This window comes from Sciurus carolinensis, chromosome 14 (genome assembly GCF_902686445.1).
Source record: "Sciurus carolinensis chromosome 14, mSciCar1.2, whole genome shotgun sequence".
Classification (NCBI taxonomy): Eukaryota; Metazoa; Chordata; class Mammalia; order Rodentia; family Sciuridae; genus Sciurus; species Sciurus carolinensis.
In genome coordinates, this window is record NC_062226.1 from 67,737,363 (window position 1) to 67,761,966 (window position 24,604).

Below are 24,604 nucleotides of genomic sequence, written 5' to 3' on the forward strand. Positions count from 1 at the left end.
GATCCACTTCCCAACCTCAAGGTATCGACTTAGTCCAAGACTCTTGGTGTACACATAACACAATTCAGACTAGAATCTATTCTGGGACAGGTGCCCTAGCCTCTGCAGGTGAGGGGCAGTCTATGGGCCAGTGGGAAAAAGCACCTCTCCAGGACTGTGTTATTGCATACCTGTGGAAGAGAAGCCAACTCCATCTCTGGGGTGTGGTTGCTTCAACATGGGAAGACCCAGGACAGAGGAGACTGGTGATGACAAAATTTAAAGCATGTTGCTCATGCACTCTAAAATAAACCTGAGGGACCTGGTACTTCCAGTGAAAAATCAAGTTACAAAAGTAATGTTTCCTCTGCTCTAACTTAAGAACCTTAGAACTGTGATGCAAAATAAGCTTATAGGAAATGAAAATGCCACATATAATTTGTATTCATTTTTTTAAATAAAGGAGGGAAAAGATATACCCTATTTATACTAAAATTCAATATTTTTCTCAAAAGGATACTAAGGCACTAAATTAAGCACAAGAAAATAAACAAAATTAAAAGATTATAAAACAAAATTAAATCCTGTATCAAACTATTTCCAAACCCCTACAAAGGAATGTTTTTGAATATCTGCCCCTGAGAAATCTCCTACTGGGCCCTCAAAGAGTCCAGGATCCTATATTTATACTTCTAATAAAAATAACTTTTTGCCCTTTTCTTTCCTTTTCCAAGTTGTTTTTTCCCAGGATTTTGTTTTGGGAATCCCACCTATGCCCACCTGTTAGGCAGCTTTCCATGGGACCACAACTATGACTATGACACCTGTTATGGACTAAATGTTTGTGATTGTGTCCCCATCCCCCAACTCATATGTGGAAATCCTGCAATGTGATGGTATTAGGAAGTGGGGCCTTTGTGAATGGAATTAATGCCCTTATAAAGGAATCCCAGAGAGCTTTCTTGCTTTCTTCCTACCACGTGACATCTGCACTTTGCAAATCAGAAGAGGGTCCTCACCAGAACCTGACCATGCTGGCATGCTGACCTTGTATCCAGAACTGTGAGAAGTGAATTTCTGTTGTTTATAATCCAGTCAGTTTCTGGTATTTTGTTACAGCAGCCTCAACTGACAATATTTGACAGCAATTCAAAAAAGCTAGGTCCTAAACCTCATTCTGCTGCTGACCAATTGTGTGATCTCAGGCAGGCCACTCATATATCTCTCTGGGCCTTAGTGTTCTGGTCTATAAAAATGATGTAGTTGAACTATGTAAAATTCTAAGAGGTCATTCTGTTTTATAATTCCCCCACCACCTGAAAGGGACATAGCTGCAGTCACTCTAACCCTGCCCAATGACCCCATCAGACACCTCTGTTCAAGCAAAGCCCAGTTCTAAGGACCTGGTGTTTCTGCCGGCGCTTCCTCTCCTGCTCGATCTTCTGTTGCTTCTCTAACTTCTCAGTCATACGGGCTTCTCGCAGAGTCTGGCGCTTGCTCCTTTTGTATGCTTTGGAGTTGAGAGCCGTCTCCAGGGTGGTGTCCCTGCGCATGCAGGCCACCACCTCCTGTCTCAGCTGTCAAGAGGAGAGCAGTTAGACAGTCTCCCGAACAGAAGCTGGATTCCTGAGCCCTGACCTTCTCTCATTTCTATTTAATGGAACACAACTACTTAAAGTTTCTCAGTCACAGTTGGCTTAAACTAAATGAAGGAACTAAAAGCATGTCAGATTTACATGGTATTTTCAAAGATGGTATAAATTTTCTCTCCAAATAGTTCAGATAAAAAACAATTATAGTAGTATCACAGTAAAAAGAAAAAAATATGGATGTTGTCCTGACTTCAAAATAAATTAATTCATTCTCTTTAATTAATCTAAGGATGTTAATTAGTTAATAAGCTTTAAAATTTCTACTTTGTTTTAAATGTCATACTAACACTCTCATGTGTTTAAAGATTACCTTTAATCATGATATGCAAAAAAGAATAAAAGAGGTGCTTTCTATTCATGTCATAAGGAAGCGGTAGGTATTCACACAATGTGAATTCATAACCTCAGATAAATGATGCAAAATATTGGTCTTCCATTCCTCCACTCAAAAATAACATTCTTTGCAAAATATTTAAATTTTATACTATATTATGAACTTTCTGTAGGTGATCATATTGCATGTTATATGGCAGCAGGGAAAGGGGACGTGGGAGCACACGTTACAATAATCATTCAATTGAATCTGAAATTAGCATCAATTACAGTTAAAGTAATTGGGAAACTTTATAGATGACAGATTTTTCAATACTTATCAAACAAAACTCAGATACCAGTAAGAGTCCAGCAAAGTGAGGCTAATTTGAATCTAAGCTTGTTCCTGAAAATATATTTAGTTAATATTTGTTTAATAAAATTTTATCACTTTTATTAATTCATATTATGAAGTCACCTATAAGAAGTAAAAGGAAATTGGAAATTTTTCTCCTTTAATTTAAACTGAAATCAAATCTATAGCCAAGTAGCACCTAGCCACTGATGCCTTTCTGTGATATGACAACCTATAAGTCAAATGTATACCCAAGTTCACATGACAATAGCCCTTGAAGTCGTCTTAGGATTTTAGTCACATCCTCCAACAGACCAAATCATGCAACTCGCTACTTCCAAACTACATTTATTTATTAATATTTCATTTTGCATGTCCTGGACTTCAATAAAACAAATGCATCTGACTGATAATGAAAAGTTCTTTATCCCCTTTGACTACATCAGGCAAATCTGTAGACAGGGAGACCTGCACCTTTTGGGTCAACATGGCAAAACTCATCAAAGTAAAAATTAGTTCCACCTCATTTCACAAGTTTTCTACTCATCTGGAAATCAGAAAACAGATCATTATGCTAGGTTTTAATAAGCAACTACTAAGAATCATAACAAGACCAGATAACAGCTTGTTGATTAGTCAATGTGGGTTCAAGTGCCCCAAAGTTAGATTTTGAATGTGCAATCAAGTTACAGGACACTGTTTCATGTACTTCTATGAGTAATAAGTTATATAGTAGAAAGACTATCATATTTTTAAAAATTATTTTCGCAGTCATGGTAGTGTTTTACTTTTGTGCTTACCAAGAAGCTCTGATCTACCATCTCCTCATTTTTCCTTGGCACCAACAAGGCAAACATCAGCTAACCCTAATTGTTCTCCAAGTTTTTCATCCACAGAAACAAAATTCCAAAACTCTGATTTTGTGAACCAGAGTCCAGGGGAAAAATGTTTCTGATGTGCAGAAGAGAAAAAGCGTAATAAACAGTTTGTCTTCATTACTTTTAGCTATACTCAGTTGGTCTAAAAGATATGCTAATTTGCTAAGCTTATGTCTTTATAACAACATTGAAGAGACTAAAGGAAACACTTGGATCACCCTTTAGGAACAATTACATTTATTTCCTATGTTTCAGATTCATTGGGGAAAAGGTATTACCTGACGTTGAAAATTGAGCAACCGAAGTGCTTTCAGTTCCACGGTTGCTTTGGTTCGTAAATCAGGTGGCAAAGAGCCAGGCAGATTTTCCAGTTCTTGTATCCTATGAGCTATGCGAGCCTGAAGTCTGAAAGGAAATAATAAAATGGGGGGAGGAGGGAGATAGAAACATACATTACGATTTAGTCTTCAATGATCGACAATAACCTCAGTTCAAGTTCATGGCAAAACATTCCAGTTACTGACAGTCAATTTCTGACACCCAACTACACTTTTTGATGTTAAGCTGAGAAAAGCTACCTTTGAATTAATACAGACAGGTGCAATATGTTACCTAACACTCTGACTCTCTACATAACTTCTCTCTAACACACAGAAAGAAGGCTCATGCTTCATCTAGGGGAAAAAAAAAATCAAATGTTCTTGCTCACTCTTAACAGACAGAAAATCAGAGGCAGAAAAATCTGACTTGTTCCCTAATTCCTAGCCAGACAGAGTGCACAGCTGAGACCAGAGTTTTCTTTCTAACCTCCAGTTCGGTCCTAAGGCAACCAGGCCATTTGCACTCCTTGCCAAGACTCTGATGAAAACAGCAGCTAAAGCAGAGCGGGCAAGAGCAGTAGGAACTGAGGCCACAGAAACCAGCCAACCCCAAACATTCAGAGAGCCTTGCCAGTCACAACCACTTCCTCTGTGCAGAGGGCTTGCTTGAGAAAAGAAGACAAATTAGGCATTTTTCAAATATCAGGGACATCAGTAAATAGCAGTTAAAATCTAAGAGTTTCTAGAAAAGGATGCTGGAGAGTCTCATTTTAGACACCATCAAAAATATAACTGCAGGTACTTGCTCACAATAAAGGCAGAAGAAAAATATAAGACTATCTCTCTGCATTCCTTTGGAATACCATTATTGCTACACACACACACATACTGGTTTTAAATTCTATTCTTATACATAATTATGTACCATTTAAATGTATTTGACCCCTAAATTGGGGGCAAAACTGTGTTGGATTAGATTTCTACAAAAATAGTAATAAAAGAGGAAGTGAGTTAACCAAATAAATATTAACTCTACTAACTGCATTTAATGGATGATTTTATTTAATTATCTCTCTCACATACACCAACACAAGCACATGTACACACACACAAGCACACATGTATGCACATGTGCACATGCACACACGCACAAGCGAGCGAAAGCACACACACACACACACACACACACTCATCCCATAATGTGAATACTATAATGGTCACATTTTGCTGATGATAATAAAAAGACATGTAGACATCATAGAGCTAGTAAATGCAGGAACCAAAATTGAAACCCTCGTTTACCTGATACCAAAACCACTGCGATAATAAATAAAATAAATCATTAAAATACACTTTCTGAGAACTTTCCCAGAACTCCACTATAAAAGTTGGAAACTAAGGATTCTATTAAAATGCCATCCTTTTCAAACATTTAAGAATGATTAAAAGAGAAATGATTCATTTTCCACTGACTTCACTACAAATAATATAGATGACAGATTCCTATTTTATTTGGTACACTCACCACTGATTCTGATTTGCTGAAGAATTTATCACCATCATGTTAATATTATCATTGTTACCTAGCTGTTAATTTACCTAAGAACACCAACGTAAATAATAGCACTTTTAAATGGTCTAAATATCCAGCAGACTAAAAATTTGTTAGTTCAAACAACAACAAGATTTTACCATTTTACATCTTTGGAAAAATTATTCAAACTCTCAAATTTTCCCCACATCCCAACAGTGATGATCGTGGGGTTATTATCATGTTTTTTTTATTTTTACTATATGAAACAAACATCAAATTCATTTATCCAATTCATTTTATTAACCATACACATAGCTCCAATTCTCCAAATACAGCAACAGATGATATATCTTAATACTCAGATCATTAGGAGGAAAATCCATTAGGGGAAAAATGTAAAATATAATTTTACCTTTGAAACAACTTTATGGTCTTATGATTATGCCCATAAGAAAAGAAAATCAGATATTGTAGTAGGGTGAGATGACTGCCAACAATCTGGCTATCCTGCTTTCTTGGTTCTAGATTTGTGGTAGGCCTTCTGTACTTGAATAACCTAGAACTCAAACTACCCCCTTACATTCTGGTTCATTCTTTTGGACAAAGTAAGGCCGGTGCTAAATTGGAGGAAATAGCTGCCTTTTCCTTACTCTTCTGAAAGACTATGAAACTAGGACTAAACAAATAACCTCATCACAGGACAACTGGCTGATGGTGCTGAGCTTAAACCTCACTGAACTGACTGCAGAGGGCAGTGAGGAGGGGGAGGGGAAAGGAGGAGGTGGGAGTGGGAGTTTGCAGCAATGGGTGTGGGTGCCTGAGGCACTGGAGCAGGTGGGAACTGGAGGTACACTTCCTTCTCCCTGTGATGACTGCTTCTCTGAAGGGTTTAGGGATTTGTTAGTGAATCTCAGTCCCCAGCACAGAAACACCTCTCTTTTATGAAAGGGAAGCAAGATGTACAAAGTACAAACTCTGGAAAAGGCAAGGAAGCCTTCCCAGCGAAATGATATGCATGCGATTCAGCATGTGGGGGGTAGGTAGCAAAGGTACTGGAGGGGCTTCTTTAACATAGAAAATTATATCTTTGTTGTTGTTATGCTTAATAGAAATGTTCATTTTAAATAATGCTCCTCTCCAGACAATTTCATCTTCCCATCAGTAGGATTCGGCAGGTAGTCTGATAAAGAGATTCAGGATTCTGAACTTCCCGAAACAACAGCAAGATGTAATACTGCATGACTGCGGGAGACTCATTTAGTGTCCTCACGAGTACAGAAAATTGAAGCAGAATTAGGTCACTCAGGTTTTTCATACAGATGAACAGTAAATCAAGAGGGGTTACTGTTCTGGCAAGAAAAAGAGTTCCATTAAAGGCAACAGATATTTGTTCAGGTCCAGAGGAGAAGTTTATGATTCCTGTAGGAGAGTTATTTGAACAGAAAATGACACTGGTACATTTTGTTCCTTCAAGGAGCTGAGTGACACTTTAAAAAGAGAGAGAGAGAGCATGTGTATGACTTTTTGTAACTCTGCTGGTAAAGCGGCTGTTGGTAATTTTTGAGAAGGAATTTTCAAGGGTTGCAATGGAGACAAGGGCAAGACCAAAAATACCACAGGTAGGAAGTCCATGCCTGCTCCCGAAACAAGCAGGCTGTTTCCACACTGAATTCTGACTCCATTCCACACAGGGCTGATATATTCAAAGATACCCTTCCCAAATAAACCCCTTCGACTGTGAAATACATTTCCCATGCAAACATTTGTGGAATTAGTTTACATGCCAACGCGACAACTCCTGAAGTACTTTTGTTCAGACATCTCATGCTAAATGGAAGGAAATGAACTTGGGTGTAATGAGACGGCAAAGGAAGTATGCCAAAGTGGGGTGGGAGCCGCGGGTAGAAATCTCTCCCTGACACTAACTACAGAGAGAAGCAATAAAGTTCCATCAAAAAAGAAAGGATCCAATTTAAAAGGGGAAAAATGTCTTAACTAGAGAGCTTGTACAGATCTGAGGCAAAGTGTTCACATGCAGAAACTTATTTATGCTACGACGGAATAAAAAAGGTCAATTTGTCAAAATTCTGATTTTATGATGAACAAGGAAAAGCCAGTCAACTGACTTAAAAGTTAAAAAAAAAAAAAAAGAGTAAGTTCTCGTAATATCCTTGCAGTTTTCACAGACAAGGTAAGTGATATTATAAGGGCCAAAGAAATTAACATCTGTTAAAGAACTTCTGACAGATGATTTTCGCTCAAAGTTTATCAAAGTGTAAAAGACATTTTTCAAGACGTTGTTCAAATCTTTTGCCAGATGATAAAGATGCACTGTATCCTTCCCATAATCCGGCTGAAGGCTAGTAAGTCATTCTATTATAGAGGATCAAAAGAGAAGAGGTTTTTGACTGTCTTAAATAAGTATCTAAGGGTCTTAATATAACCCTTTTAATAGATTATCTCTGCAGCTGAACAATTTATCTTCATATAGGCAAAAAGCAACTACTGCTCTATAACTAACAAAGATAAGACGTAGCCCTGCAATACCACCACTAGAAACCTATGCTGCTTCTCCAGAAGGCCACGGAAAAATTCAGGCCCACCAGGTTTTTAGAGCCAAGGTTGTTGAGATGAATGATTTCTAAAGTCACACAGTTTTTACAAAAGAGGAGATATTAAATAATAATGATAACATGAAAAATAGCCATTCTACCACATTCTACAATGTGTATAATTTAAAAGGAACTGATAGATATAATTTTTTTTACTAATATGGGGTTGGAGGATAAAAGCTCTTCATATTAGAATACACTAAACAGTACTACTTAATACTGCACATTGGAAGACCATCCATTAAGATCACACTTCAAAAGAAAGGCACTGAAATGAGTTCATTATAAGATAGCCCTGCAATTAAAATTCTGGTGAAAATAATATAGAAAATTTAGGAATCAGCAAAACAAATAGTAACAACACACATGCACACGCACACACACACACAAGAAACAGGCTAAGAGGAAAGGCCAGATATTACACAAAATTTCTAGGTAGAAAGTGTCTTATGAGGGCAACTCATGGTTTAACAATGGTACCAGCAGTTTTATACCTTCAGGGTAGAAAAAAGAACGTTAGTTCTTAGGGAATCCAAAATTTAGAGTAACTTCACAATGCCTCTTTACCCTATTACTAACTTTTCAATACTTTAGTACTTAACATAAAGAAAGTACTACACATGAAGACAGTTCTCCTGCGTTGGATGGGCTAGTATATGACCTGTACCACAAAACAACTATTCACCCAATTGAATCCACATAGTAACTTTGAAATATTGTTTGATGGTGAGTATCTAGCACTCTAGGTATATGTGAAATATTGAAAACTGCAACTTAAAGGCTCTTAGCTGATGAGAGTAATGAGAGATTAAAGTTATACTTCTCTGCCCAAAAGCTATACACATCTAATGCCAGTTACTATGATTATTTCAGAATAACCCTCAACACTGACTATATTTTAGTCTAATAACAAGTAATGTCATGTGCTTGTTAATAAAGATTAAGGTAATGTTTTAAAGGGGAATCTAAACATTGTATAGTAACATTATCTAAAAATTTAAATGCCAATTTTCTTTAAAATTAAATAATATTGGGGAAATAATACTAGCTATTATTTACATATTATTAGATATGCTTCTATGCCATTCTATCTTCCCAACTCTATGGGAAATACCATAATACCTTCTTTTAACGTATGAAGACACTGAGTCATAGAAAAGGGATGTAGTCGAGGTTATATAGCTAGTTGACAATAGCGTACTTCCTGTAAAACTCCAGGATCCACAGTCTTTGCCTGGTTTTATCTTGACTCAGTACTAAATGGTTGACATTAACCATTTACATGAGGGGTCTGCAATATAGCCTGCAGGTAAAATCCTGTTCACAGTGTGTTCTTAAAATAAAGTTTTATTGAGACGAAGCCAATTATTGCATGGGTGTTTTGTGCAAAAAGGGCAGAGCTAAGTATTTGTGTCTGAGAGGTAAGGCTCTGCAAAGCATAAATTATTTTCTGTCTGGTCCTTTTATAGAAAAAGTTTGCCAACACCCAATTTTGGATAAAAGTGCCAAATCAAGTGAAAATCAAGTTTCTGGAGTAACATTTTAAATAAGGACTCCACCTGAAGATACTTACATCGGGTTTACCAAGCAATAGACCAAAACATGTGTGATTTAAAACAAAGAATATATTATACGAAGCTACCAAAGTATACTTTAGTATCACAAGAAGATGCCACTAATCTGAAGGTCACCCCAACACAGCATACTCAACATCTGATCATCTCATAGACATTCAAGTGCACAAACTGATAAACAAGGAGGACGCACTGAATAACCCAAGGATGAGATGACCATGTCCTTGGGCTTTTGATCTTCACATCCCAGCACCTGTCATGCATAGGGGCGGATAAGCAAAACCACAGTCCAGCCAACCCAGAGCCTCCATAGAGCCTGGGCAATGGCAAAGAACTCTTCTCCACAACTTTGTTCTGAAACCATTTTCATGGCATGAGTTTCTGCCTCCAAAGTTTCCTTTTGGCTCTTCCCCTGTCCCATAACAGAATGACCACAGCCTTAGGAGGCACCTCAACCCCTGGACGTGGTGCTGCTTGCCAGTCCTATGGCTCCATCCCTCCCAGGCAGGGGAGTACCTGTATTCCCTTTCTTGCAGGATCTCCACGGGGTCCAGGCCTTGCGGTTTCTGGATGGGGCTGATTCGGCTCTGCTTCTGCTGCAGCTGCAGGATGGGCGAGGGCTGCCCTGGGGTGGGCTGTGGCACGGAGGGCCCGGGCACTGCGGCCGCGGGCTGCTGCGCGGCTGCAGGGGGTGCAGGCGAGGGCCGGCCGCTGGGCGCGGGCACCGGCAGCTTCTGCGGGGTGCTGGGGCCACTCAGCAGCTCGGGCCCCGGGCCTGCAGGGACAAGAGTGACATGGGCAGGGCGGGCAGGGCACTGCCCACCAGCCACACGCCTGTCCCTGGGGACCTGAGATGAGACCATCAAGCATCTTAAAACACTTAAAGGGCAAGAAGACAAAAGGAGGGTAGGAAAGAGGAAGGGGACAGGAGGAAAGGGAAGCAGGAAAAGGGAGAAGAAAAAAAAAATCTGGCATCTATCCCAGTAAGAAATTGGTACTCACTAACATTGGTGAAAAAGGTCCAAAAATGATTCCTAGGTAATAAATTAAGAATATAACAGGCTAGCTTTTAATGCAGTGCTACACTAGACTTTTTCTTTAAATTTTTTGTTTGTAGTTGTAGATAGACAGCATGCCTTTATTTTATTTATTTTAATGCCCTGCTGAAGATCAGATGCAGTGCCTCACATGTGCTAGGCAAGCATTCTTCCACTGAGCTACAGCCTCAGCCCCTACAATGGGCTTTTAAAAAGGAATTACAGATGCATTCAAATTTCAGAGATGTAAGAGAGATACACAACAAGGAGATACAATTTGGATGTGATCCGCTGCAGCCCCTTTTATTACAGGCCTCAGACCCAACCTAAGGGGCAAGCAAGGAACTTGTGGGTCTTCTGATGTGAGCTAAAAGAGTCTCACATTTTTCCTTAGTGGCCTTTAAAGCATATTTCAGGCTTCGTCAGTAAATCTCAGGAACTTAATTTTTTTTCTATGTATTAGAAAATATTTCTAAAAACATTCCAAATTGGGGGTGGAGATCTGTTTATTTCACCTGATAAAAATTCGCAAATAATTAAGATTCACGAGGGCATTTTTCTCATGTTATCGCAAGAAAATGACATATAATCTTTAAGCTTATCAAAATGCATTTAAGAAGCTAAATTTTCCACATTAAATTTCATAACTTTAAATTAATTGCTACGTACAGATCTAAATAAGAAGTGCTCCATCCCTCCTCCTAGAAATTTTAGTGAACTTAAAATTATAAGATAATATAAATAAGATTAGTGATGCTACCAGATAAGTTAGTAAATATAAAAAAATTTAGTAAGCAGAAGTTAAAGTTACTAATAGGCATTCTTCCAAGCTTATATCCCTTCTAAGAAAAAAAGAAGTTATTAAGTAGTAACAAAAAATAGTCTATAGACTTCAGAATGGCTTAATAATTAACCATACAAAGACGTACATTATGAAAAATGGAACACATTTATTCAATTTCCAACAAACACCACTTAGAAATGGGCTTCAATGACAATGCAAAGAAAGCTATAAGCAAACATTTTGACAGGAGGAATGTGAAGAATTACAACAAACTGCTTAGGAAACTACAGTCTGTATCATCTGTGTTCATCTGTGCTCCTGTGTATGTGAGTGTGTGTTATTAGTCTTTCTTTCCCCTCCTTCTGAAATTAGGCAAAACTTGTCAAAAGATAGAAAGCCAGATAACCTTTCATCTCAAGGTAATTTGTAGCCCTGGTTCTAGGGACAGAAGAAAATATTCTTGGGTGGGAGGGTACATTTTTTATTTTATTTTTTTATTTCAAGTATTTTAAATTTCCGGTATATACTATCATAATGAAGGCTCCCACCCCCAGCTAAGTATTTTCTTTTTTCTGAAAGGAAGGTCTTTTACACAATGCATAGCTCTTCCTAATTTCTTATTTAGAGTTCCTTTCATCCATATATTAGAAACCAAATTGTAAACATTAAATCTCAGGGTTGTTAAAGTACTGGAATGAGTTATAGAGATGAATTTTAAAATATTTTTTCCCCTAGAGGTCTTTAAAGTGGGATACATTTTTCATTTGGGTTGCTTTAGGTAGGATTTGGTCAAATGACAGGAGAAACAGATTTCTAACATTTATTTTAATTCCCTGTGATCCTATGAATCTCTTTAATAAGCTCAAGAAGCTAATACATTTAAACATATTGGAAGCCATAGTTTAAGTACACTAAACAGTGAATTTAATATATTTAAATCCTTTAAAAATCATTGCCTTCAATATAAAGAAACTTTGGGTTTTACTAATAATATCACAATAATTACTTTAAATTAAGTTTTCAAAGTGTTTTTTTTTTTTTCTCCTTCTAAAGTTCAAATAATTTACGAAGTCCTAAAAGTACAATAGGGTTACACACTTCACTCACTCTGGCCACCCATCTCTTGCATTGCTGTCTGTACAGACTGATGCAGAAGCCCATAGGACTTCTTGATGTATTTTCAAGTCACTATTTTTAAAACTGTACTTAATCAAAGAAAGGTATCCAGTTATTTTTAGTCTGTGTCTCCAAACTAAATCTGACAAATATATGGTTAGCCTTCCTCAATTGCTAAATATAAAGACATTCTAGTCTGGTTGGCTCTCCCTTAACATTGAGAAACAGAAATTCAAACATAAACTTACAAACTCAAATCTCTAATTTAAAAGTGCTACAACTTGCTATGCACTAAGCAGGGCACATTTAAAACGTGCATTTCTTCTCCCTAGAAGAAATGATTAAGTTTTGTCTGAGCTCCATCACCAACAGGTTGTGTAAGCCTGAGCAAGTTACTTAACCACTCTGTGCCTCAATTTCTTCATCTACAGAATGGGGAAAATGATAATGTGCCCCTTACAGGGCAGTGGTGTGAGCCATGTTTCCACACACTCAGCCCTCATCTTTATTACCCCCCAGGAAAGGGAGAAAAAGGAGCCTAATTTAGTTACTGTACTCTGCTTTACAAAAAAAACCAAAAAACAAAAAGCAAAAAACTCCCTGGCAAAAGAAAGACTTTAGGGAACTTTTGGACAACTCTTTTCCATAGCACATTTCAGAATGTTTCTACAGTTTAATACAACTTATTACAAAACTTGGACAAGTCAGTTTTATATGTGCTTCCTGCTAATCTACCATCAGTGCCACTTATAAGCAAACTCCATTTCCTAACTCAACACCTCAAGTTCATTTACTGTATGTGTCTATTTTCTCCTCCCTCAGATTGTATAAATACTTCCATTACAGTGGCTAGGGACCCAAATGCTGTTTGCTTCCCAGAATGTAACTTCTATTCATTAGGTTTGGTGACTGTCCCTCAGGTGGCTTAGAGTTCATTTGCCTGATGGAGGGTCTGCTCTCTATCCACAGAAATCAGCTCTTCACCACACACTGGTGGGCCACCCCATACGTAGATAGGAACTTTCCCTAACATCTTCCAATGGAAGACAAATTACATTCTTTAGCTTATCTCTTAGCCTCTTCAATATAAACAATTTAAGCTTAATTGTCAGAGGTACAAAATGCTATCTACTTCTCCTTCAGTCCTTGTCTTAGGAGTCAAAGTAGAGACATGCCCTGAATGTCCAAAAGGGGGTCCCAGAACTGCTAAGGGGGGTCCTGAGTAGACACATGCCATCTCTTCATGCCTGATTTTAACAGGGTAACAAATTCAGTAAAATATCCGTGTCTCAAACGCACAGAATTTCTGTGCATTCTGAACTCCCACTTGGCACACAGGATATTGATATGAATAACCATTCTCTGCCTTACATAGACATTCGAGTGGTTTCCACAGGTTGGAAAAATAAATGAATTGAAGAGTATTTAAGTGGATCATGCCAAGAAATATTTCAGATAAAAAAAAAAAAAGTATGTGGAGACAAACACTGAAAAAAAAACTGAACAAAAAAACTTTCATTTTCTAGCGTAAGTTCCCTCCCTTCATCTTCCCCAAACCAAAACTTTTTCAGTTCCCTTTTTTATCTGCTTTAATCTCTAAAAAGAAGAGTGAATCAAAATGAAAAGGCTGGGTCAGACTTGTGTGGTGCCCACAGCAAGAAGGACGCATTCCAGTGAAACTGTGGCCCAGGCCTCGCAGGGAAACCACCAGGGAGTTAGGCCTTCGGTGTGCAGTGCCTTCCGGTGAGCCATAATTCCCTGGGGGCGGCCAGTGTGATGCCACTTTTGGTAAATCCTAACTTTGGAACAGGTTTGAGGCAGAACACCCCAGCCCAAAGCATCCTCTTCACCCACAAGTAAGGCTGGGAAATGGAAGGAAAGAAAATGGAAACACAACTGCCTCCTGATGAGTGGACATATTATACTTTAATTTTTCCTGAAATATTAACTGGGATGTTTATAAGCAATTATACTTACTTTATTTTAAAAAGGGAGATAGACAATACATAGTGTAATGTTAACTTTTAGAAATCTGGCCTTATTTTGACTTACCCTAATCGCCAATCTAAAACGATGCCTTTGTCAAGAAAGTTTATTTTACTATGAAAGTAAGATAGTAAGTTCTCCTTATGTAATCAGATTTGTGGGCAAGTTCTACAAAGGTGTCGGATGGAAGCTCCTAAGAGTGGCAGGATCTTCTTTTCTTCTTTCACCCATGGCTTCCTTGTCCCCTCTGCCATAAAACCCTATCTTTCCAAATATGTCCATTTCTAATGAACCCTGACTTCGGAAAATACAAAAGATATGAACAGTGAGTAATAAAATGAAGTTCCTCTAATGACAGAGATCTGATAAGGGAAGACATAGGTATTGGAAGGGGGTATTTAAAAAAAAAAAATCCCTCATTTCTGAAAATGATCCAGAAAATGCAAGCATAGTTGGGTTTATTAGAACATGAAGTATTGATTAAATACATGTGCCCAGATAACTGAAAACTTCATCCTTTAAATTTTACTACTTCATTCAGTCCCATTATTTTAACCTTGGATGAAAATGTTTCTCAAGTGAGTAATTCAGTTTCCTACATTCTTAACACTTTGGCATGTCTTCTTACTAAGTCTAGGTCATTTTTAAACCACCAGTGCTTGTGGAGGCCTGTGACAAGGTAACACCCCAGGACAAGCTGCACACATTATGCCCATGAGACAAGGTCCCAGGTCACCACCTTTTGGGAAGTTCCTGTTTTGCTCCCTTCTTTCCTTCAAGTCATTAGCCATCTGGTTGAGACCAGCTGGCCTCTGCTTGAAACCTGTTAGTTAAGACTGTCATATACCAAGGTGCGGAAGTTAAAGATGACCAATTTTGTCGACACTGGAGCAAGAGTAAAAAGGCTCTATAAAGAAACTGAGATGCTCCGCTCTTTACACACAGGAGCAAAACGCTTGCAATCTGGTACTCACACTCGGTTAGAGATTCTTTCCCTTGAGGTGATAATGTTTGCCAGGGAGGAGCCTGGAGAGGAAAGGGGCAAGAAGAGTTCTCAAGTCAGACTGCTGGAATCTGGATCCCAACTCTCCCTCCACAGGGAGTTAACACTGCAAAGTGTCCCTTACCTAGAATAAGGCATGGGTAAGCTAGCAGGCACACGGTGGGTACAAGCTACGCACACACATACATATTATTTTCCTCCTATATCTGGCCACAAGCTTGAGAGCTGAGGTTTCACAGTCTTAAGACCTGGTGAGGGTTTAAACTGCCTTTTTATGCATGATTTGCTTGCACAACCTATCTAGTCCCTACTGTTAAGTCTTATATAATCCTCTACCTACCAAATGGCTCCATGGTAGCCACACAGAAATCTCGATAAAAAGCAATACATCTTTGCTCTTTAAAAGTCAGTTGCCTTGAATACTTTTACATGCATCTAGCATCAATTTGTCATCTTCATTCCTTAGTTCTTTCCCTTTCCCTCCCCTTCTCCCTCTTGCTAGGTCCCCTGCTTCTACTCTACTGATCTCCCTTCAATTTTTGCAAGATCTCCTTTTTCATTCCTTTTTCTCTCTAGTTTCTGCACTTAAAAAAAAAAAAAAATTGACCCCTGACTTTCTGACTTATTTCACTTAGCATGATGTTGTCCATTTCCATCCATTCACCAGCAAATGCCATAATTTCATTCTTCTTCATGGTTGAGTGGAATTCCATTGCATACATATACAACAATTTCTCTAACCATCATCTATTGATGGGTGCCTAAACTAGTTCTATAACTTGATTATTATGAACTGTGCTGCTATTAACATTGGTAAGTATATATCACTGTAGTGATATTTATTTATTTGAATAAATACCAAGAAGAGGGACAGCTGGGTTATATGGTGGTTCCATTCCTAGTCTTTGAAGAATCTCCACACTGCTTTCTGAAGTGTGTGTACTAATTTGCATTCCTACCAACAATGTAAAAGAGTACCTTTTCCCCCTATTTTCTCACCAGCAATTATCATTATTTGAATTCTGGATGATTGCCATTCTAACTAGGGTGATATAAAATCTCAGTGTAGTTTTGATTTGTATCTCCCTGATTGCTAAGGACATTGAACATTTTTTCATACATTTGTTGACAATGCATTCCAATTTTATATGTAACTATAATGCATCAATTTAAAAATTAAGAAACAGAAGGAAGACCAGCAGAGTAGAAGAAAGGGATGAGGGGAGGAGAGTAATTTATAAACAAGTCAAAAGGAACCCCACTATTATGTAGAATTATAACATACTAAGAAACTTAAAAGAATGAAGAAACTTTTTTTTTTTCAAATCGCCATGATCTGAATGTATGTCATCCTCCCACCCAATTTCTATGTTGAAATCCTAATCCTCAAGGAGAAAGTATTAGAAGGTGGGAGGTAATTAAGCCATGGGGTCAGAGATCTCATGAATGGGATTAGTATCCTTAAACAAAGAGTTCCCTCACCTCTTCCACCATATGAGGACACAACAAGTAGGTGCCAAATCTGCCAGCATCTTGATGCTGGACTTCCCAGCCTTCAGAACAGTGAAAAATACATTTCTGTTCTTCGTAAGTCACCTAGCTTACCACATATTGTTATAACAGCCTAAACAGGTTAACACAATCGTTTTTTCATTTTTGCAGTGCTGGGGATCAAGCCTAAGATCTCATGCATGCTAGGCAAGTACTCTGCCACTGAGCTTCACACCCGCAAGCCCTGAGACATCCATTCTTAATGGCACATCTATGGTTAACAAGACGAGTTTATCTTTCAGGCAAGGTAATTCTCGGAGCTGCCTCTCACAGAAAAAAAAAAAAAAAAAAAAAAGTATTTCAAACTCAAAAGGTAGGATACGTAAAAAAAAAAAATTCTGATCTGAATTCTTTCCCACTGTTTAAGTCCCAAAACTTAGGAGGATCACTAACATCCCAAACTAATTGTTCCTTAACGACCAGCATGTCAGGACTTGCTCAAATGAGTAACAATCATTCACAAGAAATGTTATCAGTGTCCAGGGACCATCCCATTCCCCACAATCCCAAGCTCTCATCAGAGCTGAACTATAAACTCTTCTTATCCATTTCTTAACAACCACCACCCTAGATGAAACAACCTTCAAAGACCATTGTACAGTCCTTGTACCTCTGTATTCTATCACCAGGATCAAGTCAGACCACAAGAAGGCATGCAAAGGACTACATCATCTCTACCTATTACATAATATCATAACTTCTAAGTTTATACCAGGGAGATTAAAACACTGGGCATGTGGAATCTGTTACTCTATTATGAATAAATGTTACTGATGTTTTTATCATGCAAAAGCCTCTTTCAATAATAATAAAGATGAGGATAATGGTACAGTCAGACCTCCATCTCTACCAGTTCCATATCTGTGAATTTAACCAACCAGAGATAGGAAATATTCAGAAAAAATTGCGTATGTGCTGAACACATACAGAGTTCTTTTTCTTGTCATTATTCCCTAAAAAATATGGTATAATAGCTATTCCATAACATTCAATATATTAGGTACTTCAAATGATCTGGAGATGATTTAAAGTATAAGGGAGGAGATATATAGGTTATATACAAATACTATAGCATTTTATATAAAGGGACAGGAGCACCATGGATTTTGGTATCTCTTAGGAGTCCTAAAGCCAATCACCCTCAGATACTAAGGAACAACTGTAATTTAAACAATTATCCCAACAGAGAAATCTATATTTTCAATCAATAAGTGGCTTTGTAGCCTCTGAGAAATTGGTAAGTAACTTCCTTCCAAATGGTGAGAACTGTTAGGTGTGTGACCCTCTCTCTCCTTCCAGTTGTCATGAAACTCAAGCAGCCTTTGAAGCTTGACCACAGCAGCTATGAGGGCTCTTGTAGTCCCCACATCCCTAACCTCAATTTCTTACTTCTTTTAAATATTTTTCCTTGTTTCAGATTTTCTATTTGATAATTATTTTACTATAGGTATACTTCTGGTAGGCCTCCTCAAATGCTTTTCCAACAAAAAAGAGAAAAAAAAAATGACTAGCATAAAATGGCTCAGGTGGGGCCCATTCGAGGAGGGAGTTGTGTTGATGTGCCACAGTGGGTACAAGCGTTCCTAACCTGAGGCGTGTGGACAGGCTTCCAGAAGAACATGGCCATTTCGGAACAGAATGAAAAATGATGGGTGATTGTGCTTTCTTTCTAGGTCAGCAGTTCACACGAGTTGCCAAAGGTTAAGAAACCCTGCTCTAGGATTCTATAACAGTGGGAGACCAAGAATCTTGGCCAATCTAAGTGGAGCAAGAAAAGGGAGCCGGTGAGGTATAACAAAGGACTGAGTCAGCCCTGGGCTTATTCCAAACCAGCACTGAGCGTGTGATCAGTCTTTCTTATCCGAGCTGGACCATAGCATTATCCGTTTGGTTGCGTATTAACCTACCAGATGGTCTGTTGTAGTTAACAAGGGTGGGCTGCTGCTGCTGCTGCTGCTGCTGCTGCTGCTGCTGCGGTGGCGCCTGCTGCTGCTGCTGCTGCTGCTGCTGCTGTTGCTGCTGCTGCTGCTGCTGCTGCTGCTGTTGCTGCTGCATGCCAGGCAAGGTCCTTTTCCCCTGGACTGCAAGCTGCAGTGTTTCAGGGAGGGGTTGGCCCCGGGCCAGCATTTTGTAAGCCAAAATCTGAGCTCTAAGTTGATGCAGCTGGACAGGACTGAAAGGTGAGGGTCCTCTGTTGGGCTGATTTATGGCCTGTGGATCGCCTGGGATGAGGGGCCCCGGCTGACTCGGTGGCATCTGGGGTGGCGTTGGGCCTCCTCCAGATATAGGGCTGGAGACGTGCTCTGGGGCTCCCAATGGAGATGGGTGCGGTGACATGTATCCTAAAATAAAACACAAGGAGATCATGATCCTGAAAGAGAGGTATTCTTGAATACACTAATAATACTCAAGAATAACACTATATGGCAAATACGAAAACTAACTCTAATTTATCAAGTACGTATAGTTCAAATGTTAACATGTAGTATATACTTTATGTACACCATTAAAATTTTTCTAGTAACCACATTAAAAAAAGAAAACAGGTAAAGTTCATTTTTTTCCACATTTTTTAGTGGTGCATTAGTTGTACAAAATGATGGGATTTGTTTCTACATATTTGTACATGCATACACTTTAACAATATAATTTCACCAATATCACTACCCAGCACTTTCTCCATCCCTACCTCCCAGCAGAGTTCTTTTTTTTTTGCCGTGCTGGGGATCGAACCCAGGGCCTTGTGCTTGTAAGGCAAGCAATCTACCGACTGAGCTATCTCCCCAGCCCCAGAGTTCATTTTAATGATATAGTTTATTTAAACTAACAAATCCAAAATATTCATATTTCATGACACAAAAATTATCAATCGGGTATTTTGTATTCTTTTTTTTTCATGCTAAATCTTGCAATCCCAAGGCACCTAACATATCTCAATGAGGAATGAAGAGTGTCTTACAGGGAGAGCAAATATCATCTGGTTTATTATTTTGCAAGTTACCACTGATTTCCAGTTATGGAGGACCTACAGTGTTGGGAGTACCATGCAAGGGATTCTACACACTGTCTCAGCTGAGTTACACCCAGAAGCAGAGGGTGATCCAAGGACCAAGTGCAGGTGATTTATTTGGGACATGCAGGGACACTGGTCAGGATGTAGGAAGGTGATACAAGCAAGGGAGGGAAGGCAGCCAATAAGAAGTATATTATCAAGCAGCTGCTACAGTAGATCCTGAAGATTAATCCAGTGCAAAGCTCTAGGATAGGAGATAAATAAATTGCTTCCAATTATACCAGAGGAGGGGTGAAGAAGCTGGGGCATTTAGACACTTACAATCATTAGTCATTGGTTATAATACTGGTTTCTACTCACGCTCAAGGAATCACCAGTATCCTTGGACTGCTCTGTTGTGGGTAAGGTGGGTGTTGGTGGAAGTAAACCAAAGTGGTGATTCTAGTCAGTGGCAATCATGCAGGTGGGGGTACAGGAAAAATAAGGACCACCCAAGGGTGTAAGGGAGAGTATGCACTGTTACATCAGTCCTCACAACAATCCCAGAAGAGGTGCGCTATTATCTCATTTTTTAAAGTAAGGAAACTGAGGCTGAGAATAAGTAGGTTCAGAGAACAAATCACAGCAGCCCCAAGATTTGAACCAATGTCTGTCTGGTTCTAATGTATATGCTCTCATTTCAAGGTCTAATATGTTTTGTTATGTGAAAATAAGCTAACGACTTAAAAAGTTTCCAAAAATCTCTTAGTACCATTTAGAATATAATATAAAAATGAGAAAAACCTGTTTGGGTTATAATCTTAGTGGGAAATTAAAGAAAATTTTACTTGAGGAAGGAAAATAAAAATGGACAAAAATTTCCAGGCACTTAGTTCAGGAGATAACCTGCGTAGCCAGGTCAAAAATTTCCATTATGACTGAGGGCGACTGGAGGGAGATCCAATATGGAGGAGGAAACAAAGTGACCTACAGTAATCCAAAAGGCTCTCTTATATTCAAAGTGCTAATTAGATCAAAAGAGTCACAAAGCACAATAATATACATCGAGGAAAAGTCTTTGTCCTATTAAGTGTGTCACAATTATAATACAGATCATCACACGGGTATTCATTAAGTGAGGACTGTATATGTAAATCTGTGTCAAGTTTGAACTGAAAAAGCTCTGTGTGCCTACGCACAATCACAGAGGCCCATGAAGATGTGACCACCACTGAATGGGGATCCTCCACCACGCTCACAAGACCAGAGAAAATAAAGGATGCAGTTTCTTTTCTTTCTAACTGCCATTTGGAGAAGGAAGCAAATTTAATATAATCCCCTGGGGCAAAAAGGGGTTCTGATCTATGGATTGGTAAGAGGGGAAAGTCCATACAGGGAACTCCTACTCTGAAGAGAAAAGGAAGAACTGCTAAGTCTCATTGCCCAAATTCCTACTCAATGAGGGAGGACAAAAACCAATCAGCACTAACTAGGGTTCTAGTTAGTAGGTTATAAAACAAAGCCAAGAAGATTTCCCTCCAATCCGCCTGAAAGACTTGCAGAAATTCGAGTCCTAATATGTTGGTATTTATAATAAACACTTAGAGGACAATCAGTAACATATTCTTAACCTTTGTCATTAATATTCTTCCTTCTTGATGAGCATTATGGTTTGAATCTGGAGTGAGCCCCAAAGGCTCAAATAATTGAAGGCTTGGGCTCCAATGAAAGTAATGATCAGAGGTGGGGCTTATAGGAAATGATTGGATGATGAAGGCTTTCATCTCATCAATGGAATAATCTACTGACGGAGTCACCATTTGATGGCATTATTGGTAGGCGGTAGAAACTACAGGAGATGGGACCTAGTTGAAGGGAGTGAGTTCTTGGGGAAGTACCCTTGAGAACTACATCTAGTTCCAGGTCCCTTCTTCATTCTCTTTTTGATTCCCAGCCACCACAAGGTGAGCAGATTTGCTTTTCCATATCCTTCCACCACAATGTACTGCCTTAACATAGGCCCAGAAAAAAAAAATGAGCAGCTGACCCTGAACTAAAAATCTCTGAAATATTGAGCCAAAATAAGTCTTTCCTTCATTAAGTTATTTTTCTCGGGAATTCTGTCACAGCAATGAAAAGCTAACTAATACAATGAGGCTTACATTCGCCCTTTAATTGTAATGCTGGTATAAAATGATAGTTTGTTCATTATGACATCTTTCTGGACAACCCTAAATCTACTAGGGTAAAATGGGTCATGTGTGTTCTGCTTTCTGGCCATTCCCATTTCCTAAGGTTGACAAGTCATAGGATGACTGATACAATGGCCAAAATACTAGGTAATGAAATTTTTACTCAACTACCTAGCAATGCTTATCAAGTCTATCCTTAAACTATGAGCAAGACATCATTACGAGGGTGAGATTGTGGCAAAGCACTATTGAAATAGTGAGATGGTTCCATTAAGCGCAAGAATGCAGACTCTGAGAACATGATCACTAGAAAATTAATGCCAGGAAATTTTACCTCCAATTTGATAAGAAGCAACTGGGGGTGGGAAGAATTATATCCCAGAATTCATAGAGGATGTTAATAGAATCATTCTGCCACAGTGTGACATTAACAATGTGACAGTATCCCAGCTACAGAGAGGTTTTTTTTCCCTACATGAGTAGCATTCCATAAAACTTGAGGAAAAACAGAAAATAAATGATGCAACAATATAACATATTTTGGTAATTATCCTTAGTTGAGAAAACAAAGTGAAGAAATTGCCTAAGAGTGAATATACATTTGTCTGAGGATGACAATGTTGATGCAGATTCTGTTTATTCTGAAATCTCATTTGATTTGCTCATTCAAAAGTAGTTAGAAAGTGGCAGTTCCTCCTCCCTGGTCTTCAAGGACCATTATCTCTCCAGTTTCACCTTGCCTAACAGAGAAGCAGTAACCTCTCTACTATTCATAATCCTGAATTTGTAAGTCCCAAATTTATATGAAGTTTCTCTACGCACACATGCCCATTAAATATTGTATACTGCCTATGATGGCTTTTTCTGTCCACTGCACTAAAAATAAACAATGTTATCATTGGGACCATAAGGTACACCATCCACTATTTATTGAAGGAAATGGCTTTGCTTCCCAACCAATACCTTAAAATAACCTAATAGGTTGCTAGGGTTTAAAGCTAGCAGTCTTTTGATCAATACCACACCTCTCTGGACCTGTGTGTTTATAAATGGTTTTCTACAATGGGGTTTTTAAAGATACATGCTATTAGCAAGTCTAAATTCTTTTTAGATCTTTATAATGAATAGGACTACATTATACCAACACTGCTTTATTCAAAAATATACCTTTAACTAACTTATTCCCCAGCCCACAATGCACTTTACTATTTTACAGAATAATATTACATGTTAATTCTGATTCCACTGACTGCAGACCTCTGCATTTCAAAGCGATTTTAACTTACGGAATTTATATAAAAATTGAGATCTATTTATAATTGTTGACTTTTGAATGCATGAGTTTCTTTCTATACCTTAACTGAACAAAACTTAGAAAATGTCTATCCGGTTGCAGGCGGGACATCTTGCGTAGTGTTGGAGTCTCCAAGATAAATAAGAAGATAATTTTTAAGTTGAAGAGGGGAGCCAAGCCACTGGAGAAATTTTCAGAGAAATAAAAGCAAAACTGCCCTTAATTCTGAGTTGTGCATTCCCAGTGGTTTTTGTTTTGAGGCTTTCCTATGGCTTCACTACTAGAGTATACTGAAATTTCAGGAGCAGAGAAAGCCAGCTCTTGGATTTAAGAAACACTGCATATAACTTATCTATACCTTTCAGGAATTAAAAATGTGGTCTACATTAGCTCTATGAACACACCTGGACTTTTAGAATTTAAATTATAAAACCCAGAAGTGTTGTTTTAATCTATTCTTAGCACCAAATGGGTTAATTTTTTTTTTCTTCTTGTACTGTAAAAAGCAAGAATACTTCAGATTGCCATTCTGACAATGGTCAAGATTCTATGAGTGAGGTGCAACAGTTATACCAGCCTGCCACCAAGATTGAGATCAGAGTTGGGGATGTTCAAAACGCTTGTTCAGATATTAGTGGAGAAGCACCCTGATGCCACCATAACTTGCCTATTTTTATTTAAAAAAAATAGTAATTCTATTTAGTAGTTCTATTTTAGAATTACTATTAGAACCAAAAATATACTTCTCTAAATCCTCAAAGCCAAACATATTTCTTTCAGTGGATGGATATCTGGTCATGAATGAAGGAAAAACTCAAGCACACTCAACTGCACAGGAGTATATATAGCAATGTGTAAGCCACAGTCTTGAATAGAAATATCTACATATATCAATGCTAATTAGCGCTACAACAATGCATACCCTTTGCATGCTGAAATGACCACACTATCATTCTAAAATCAGCCTTTGAAAGCTATCGTGCATGCCCATAATCCCAGTGACTTGGGAGGCTGAGGCAAGAGGATCTCAAGTCCAAGATCAGCCTCTGCAACTCAGTGAGACCCTGTCTCAAAATAAATAATAAAAACCATTGGGAATATAGCTCAGTGGTAAAATGCCCCTAGGTTCAATCCCCAGTACCAAAAAGGAAAAAATAAATAAATAAAAAGGCTTTGAAGTATTTTAATATGTCTTCATAGTGACCGAAGGAAAGGGGACATGTAAGCATGTAAGGCATAAAGGAGAAAAGAAATCTATCATATATCCATCTAGTCATTGTTGTGAGTTTAGCTGTATCCCTCTGTATGCCAAAACATATGTTGATATCCCAACCCCTTGTACCTGTGACTGTGACCTTATCTGGAAGTAAGGTCTATACAGATGTAATCAAGTTAAAATGAGGTCGTACTGGATTAGGGGAGGCCCTAATCCA

General features: G+C 38.4%; 1 protein-coding gene across 7 annotated transcripts in view; it reads right to left on the reverse strand.

Annotated features, from left to right (window-relative positions):
- Positions 1–24,604, reverse strand: part of Smarca2 (SWI/SNF related, matrix associated, actin dependent regulator of chromatin, subfamily a, member 2) — a 164,217-nt gene that overhangs the window by 121,268 nt on the left and 18,345 nt on the right. For 5 of the 7 annotated variants that reach the window (XM_047525129.1, XM_047525132.1, XM_047525131.1 and 2 more), the window contains exons 4-7: positions 18,601–19,035; positions 9,733–9,991; positions 3,455–3,581; positions 1,383–1,556 (exon numbers count right to left, since the gene is read on the reverse strand). In XM_047525129.1, coding sequence (XP_047381085.1) covers positions 1,383–1,556; positions 3,455–3,581; positions 9,733–9,991; positions 18,601–19,035 — 995 coding nt within the window. The remainder of the gene's footprint in view (positions 1–1,382; positions 1,557–3,454; positions 3,582–9,732; positions 9,992–18,600; positions 19,036–24,604) is intronic. The other 2 variants (XM_047525133.1, XM_047525134.1) reach the window with 2 other exon arrangements.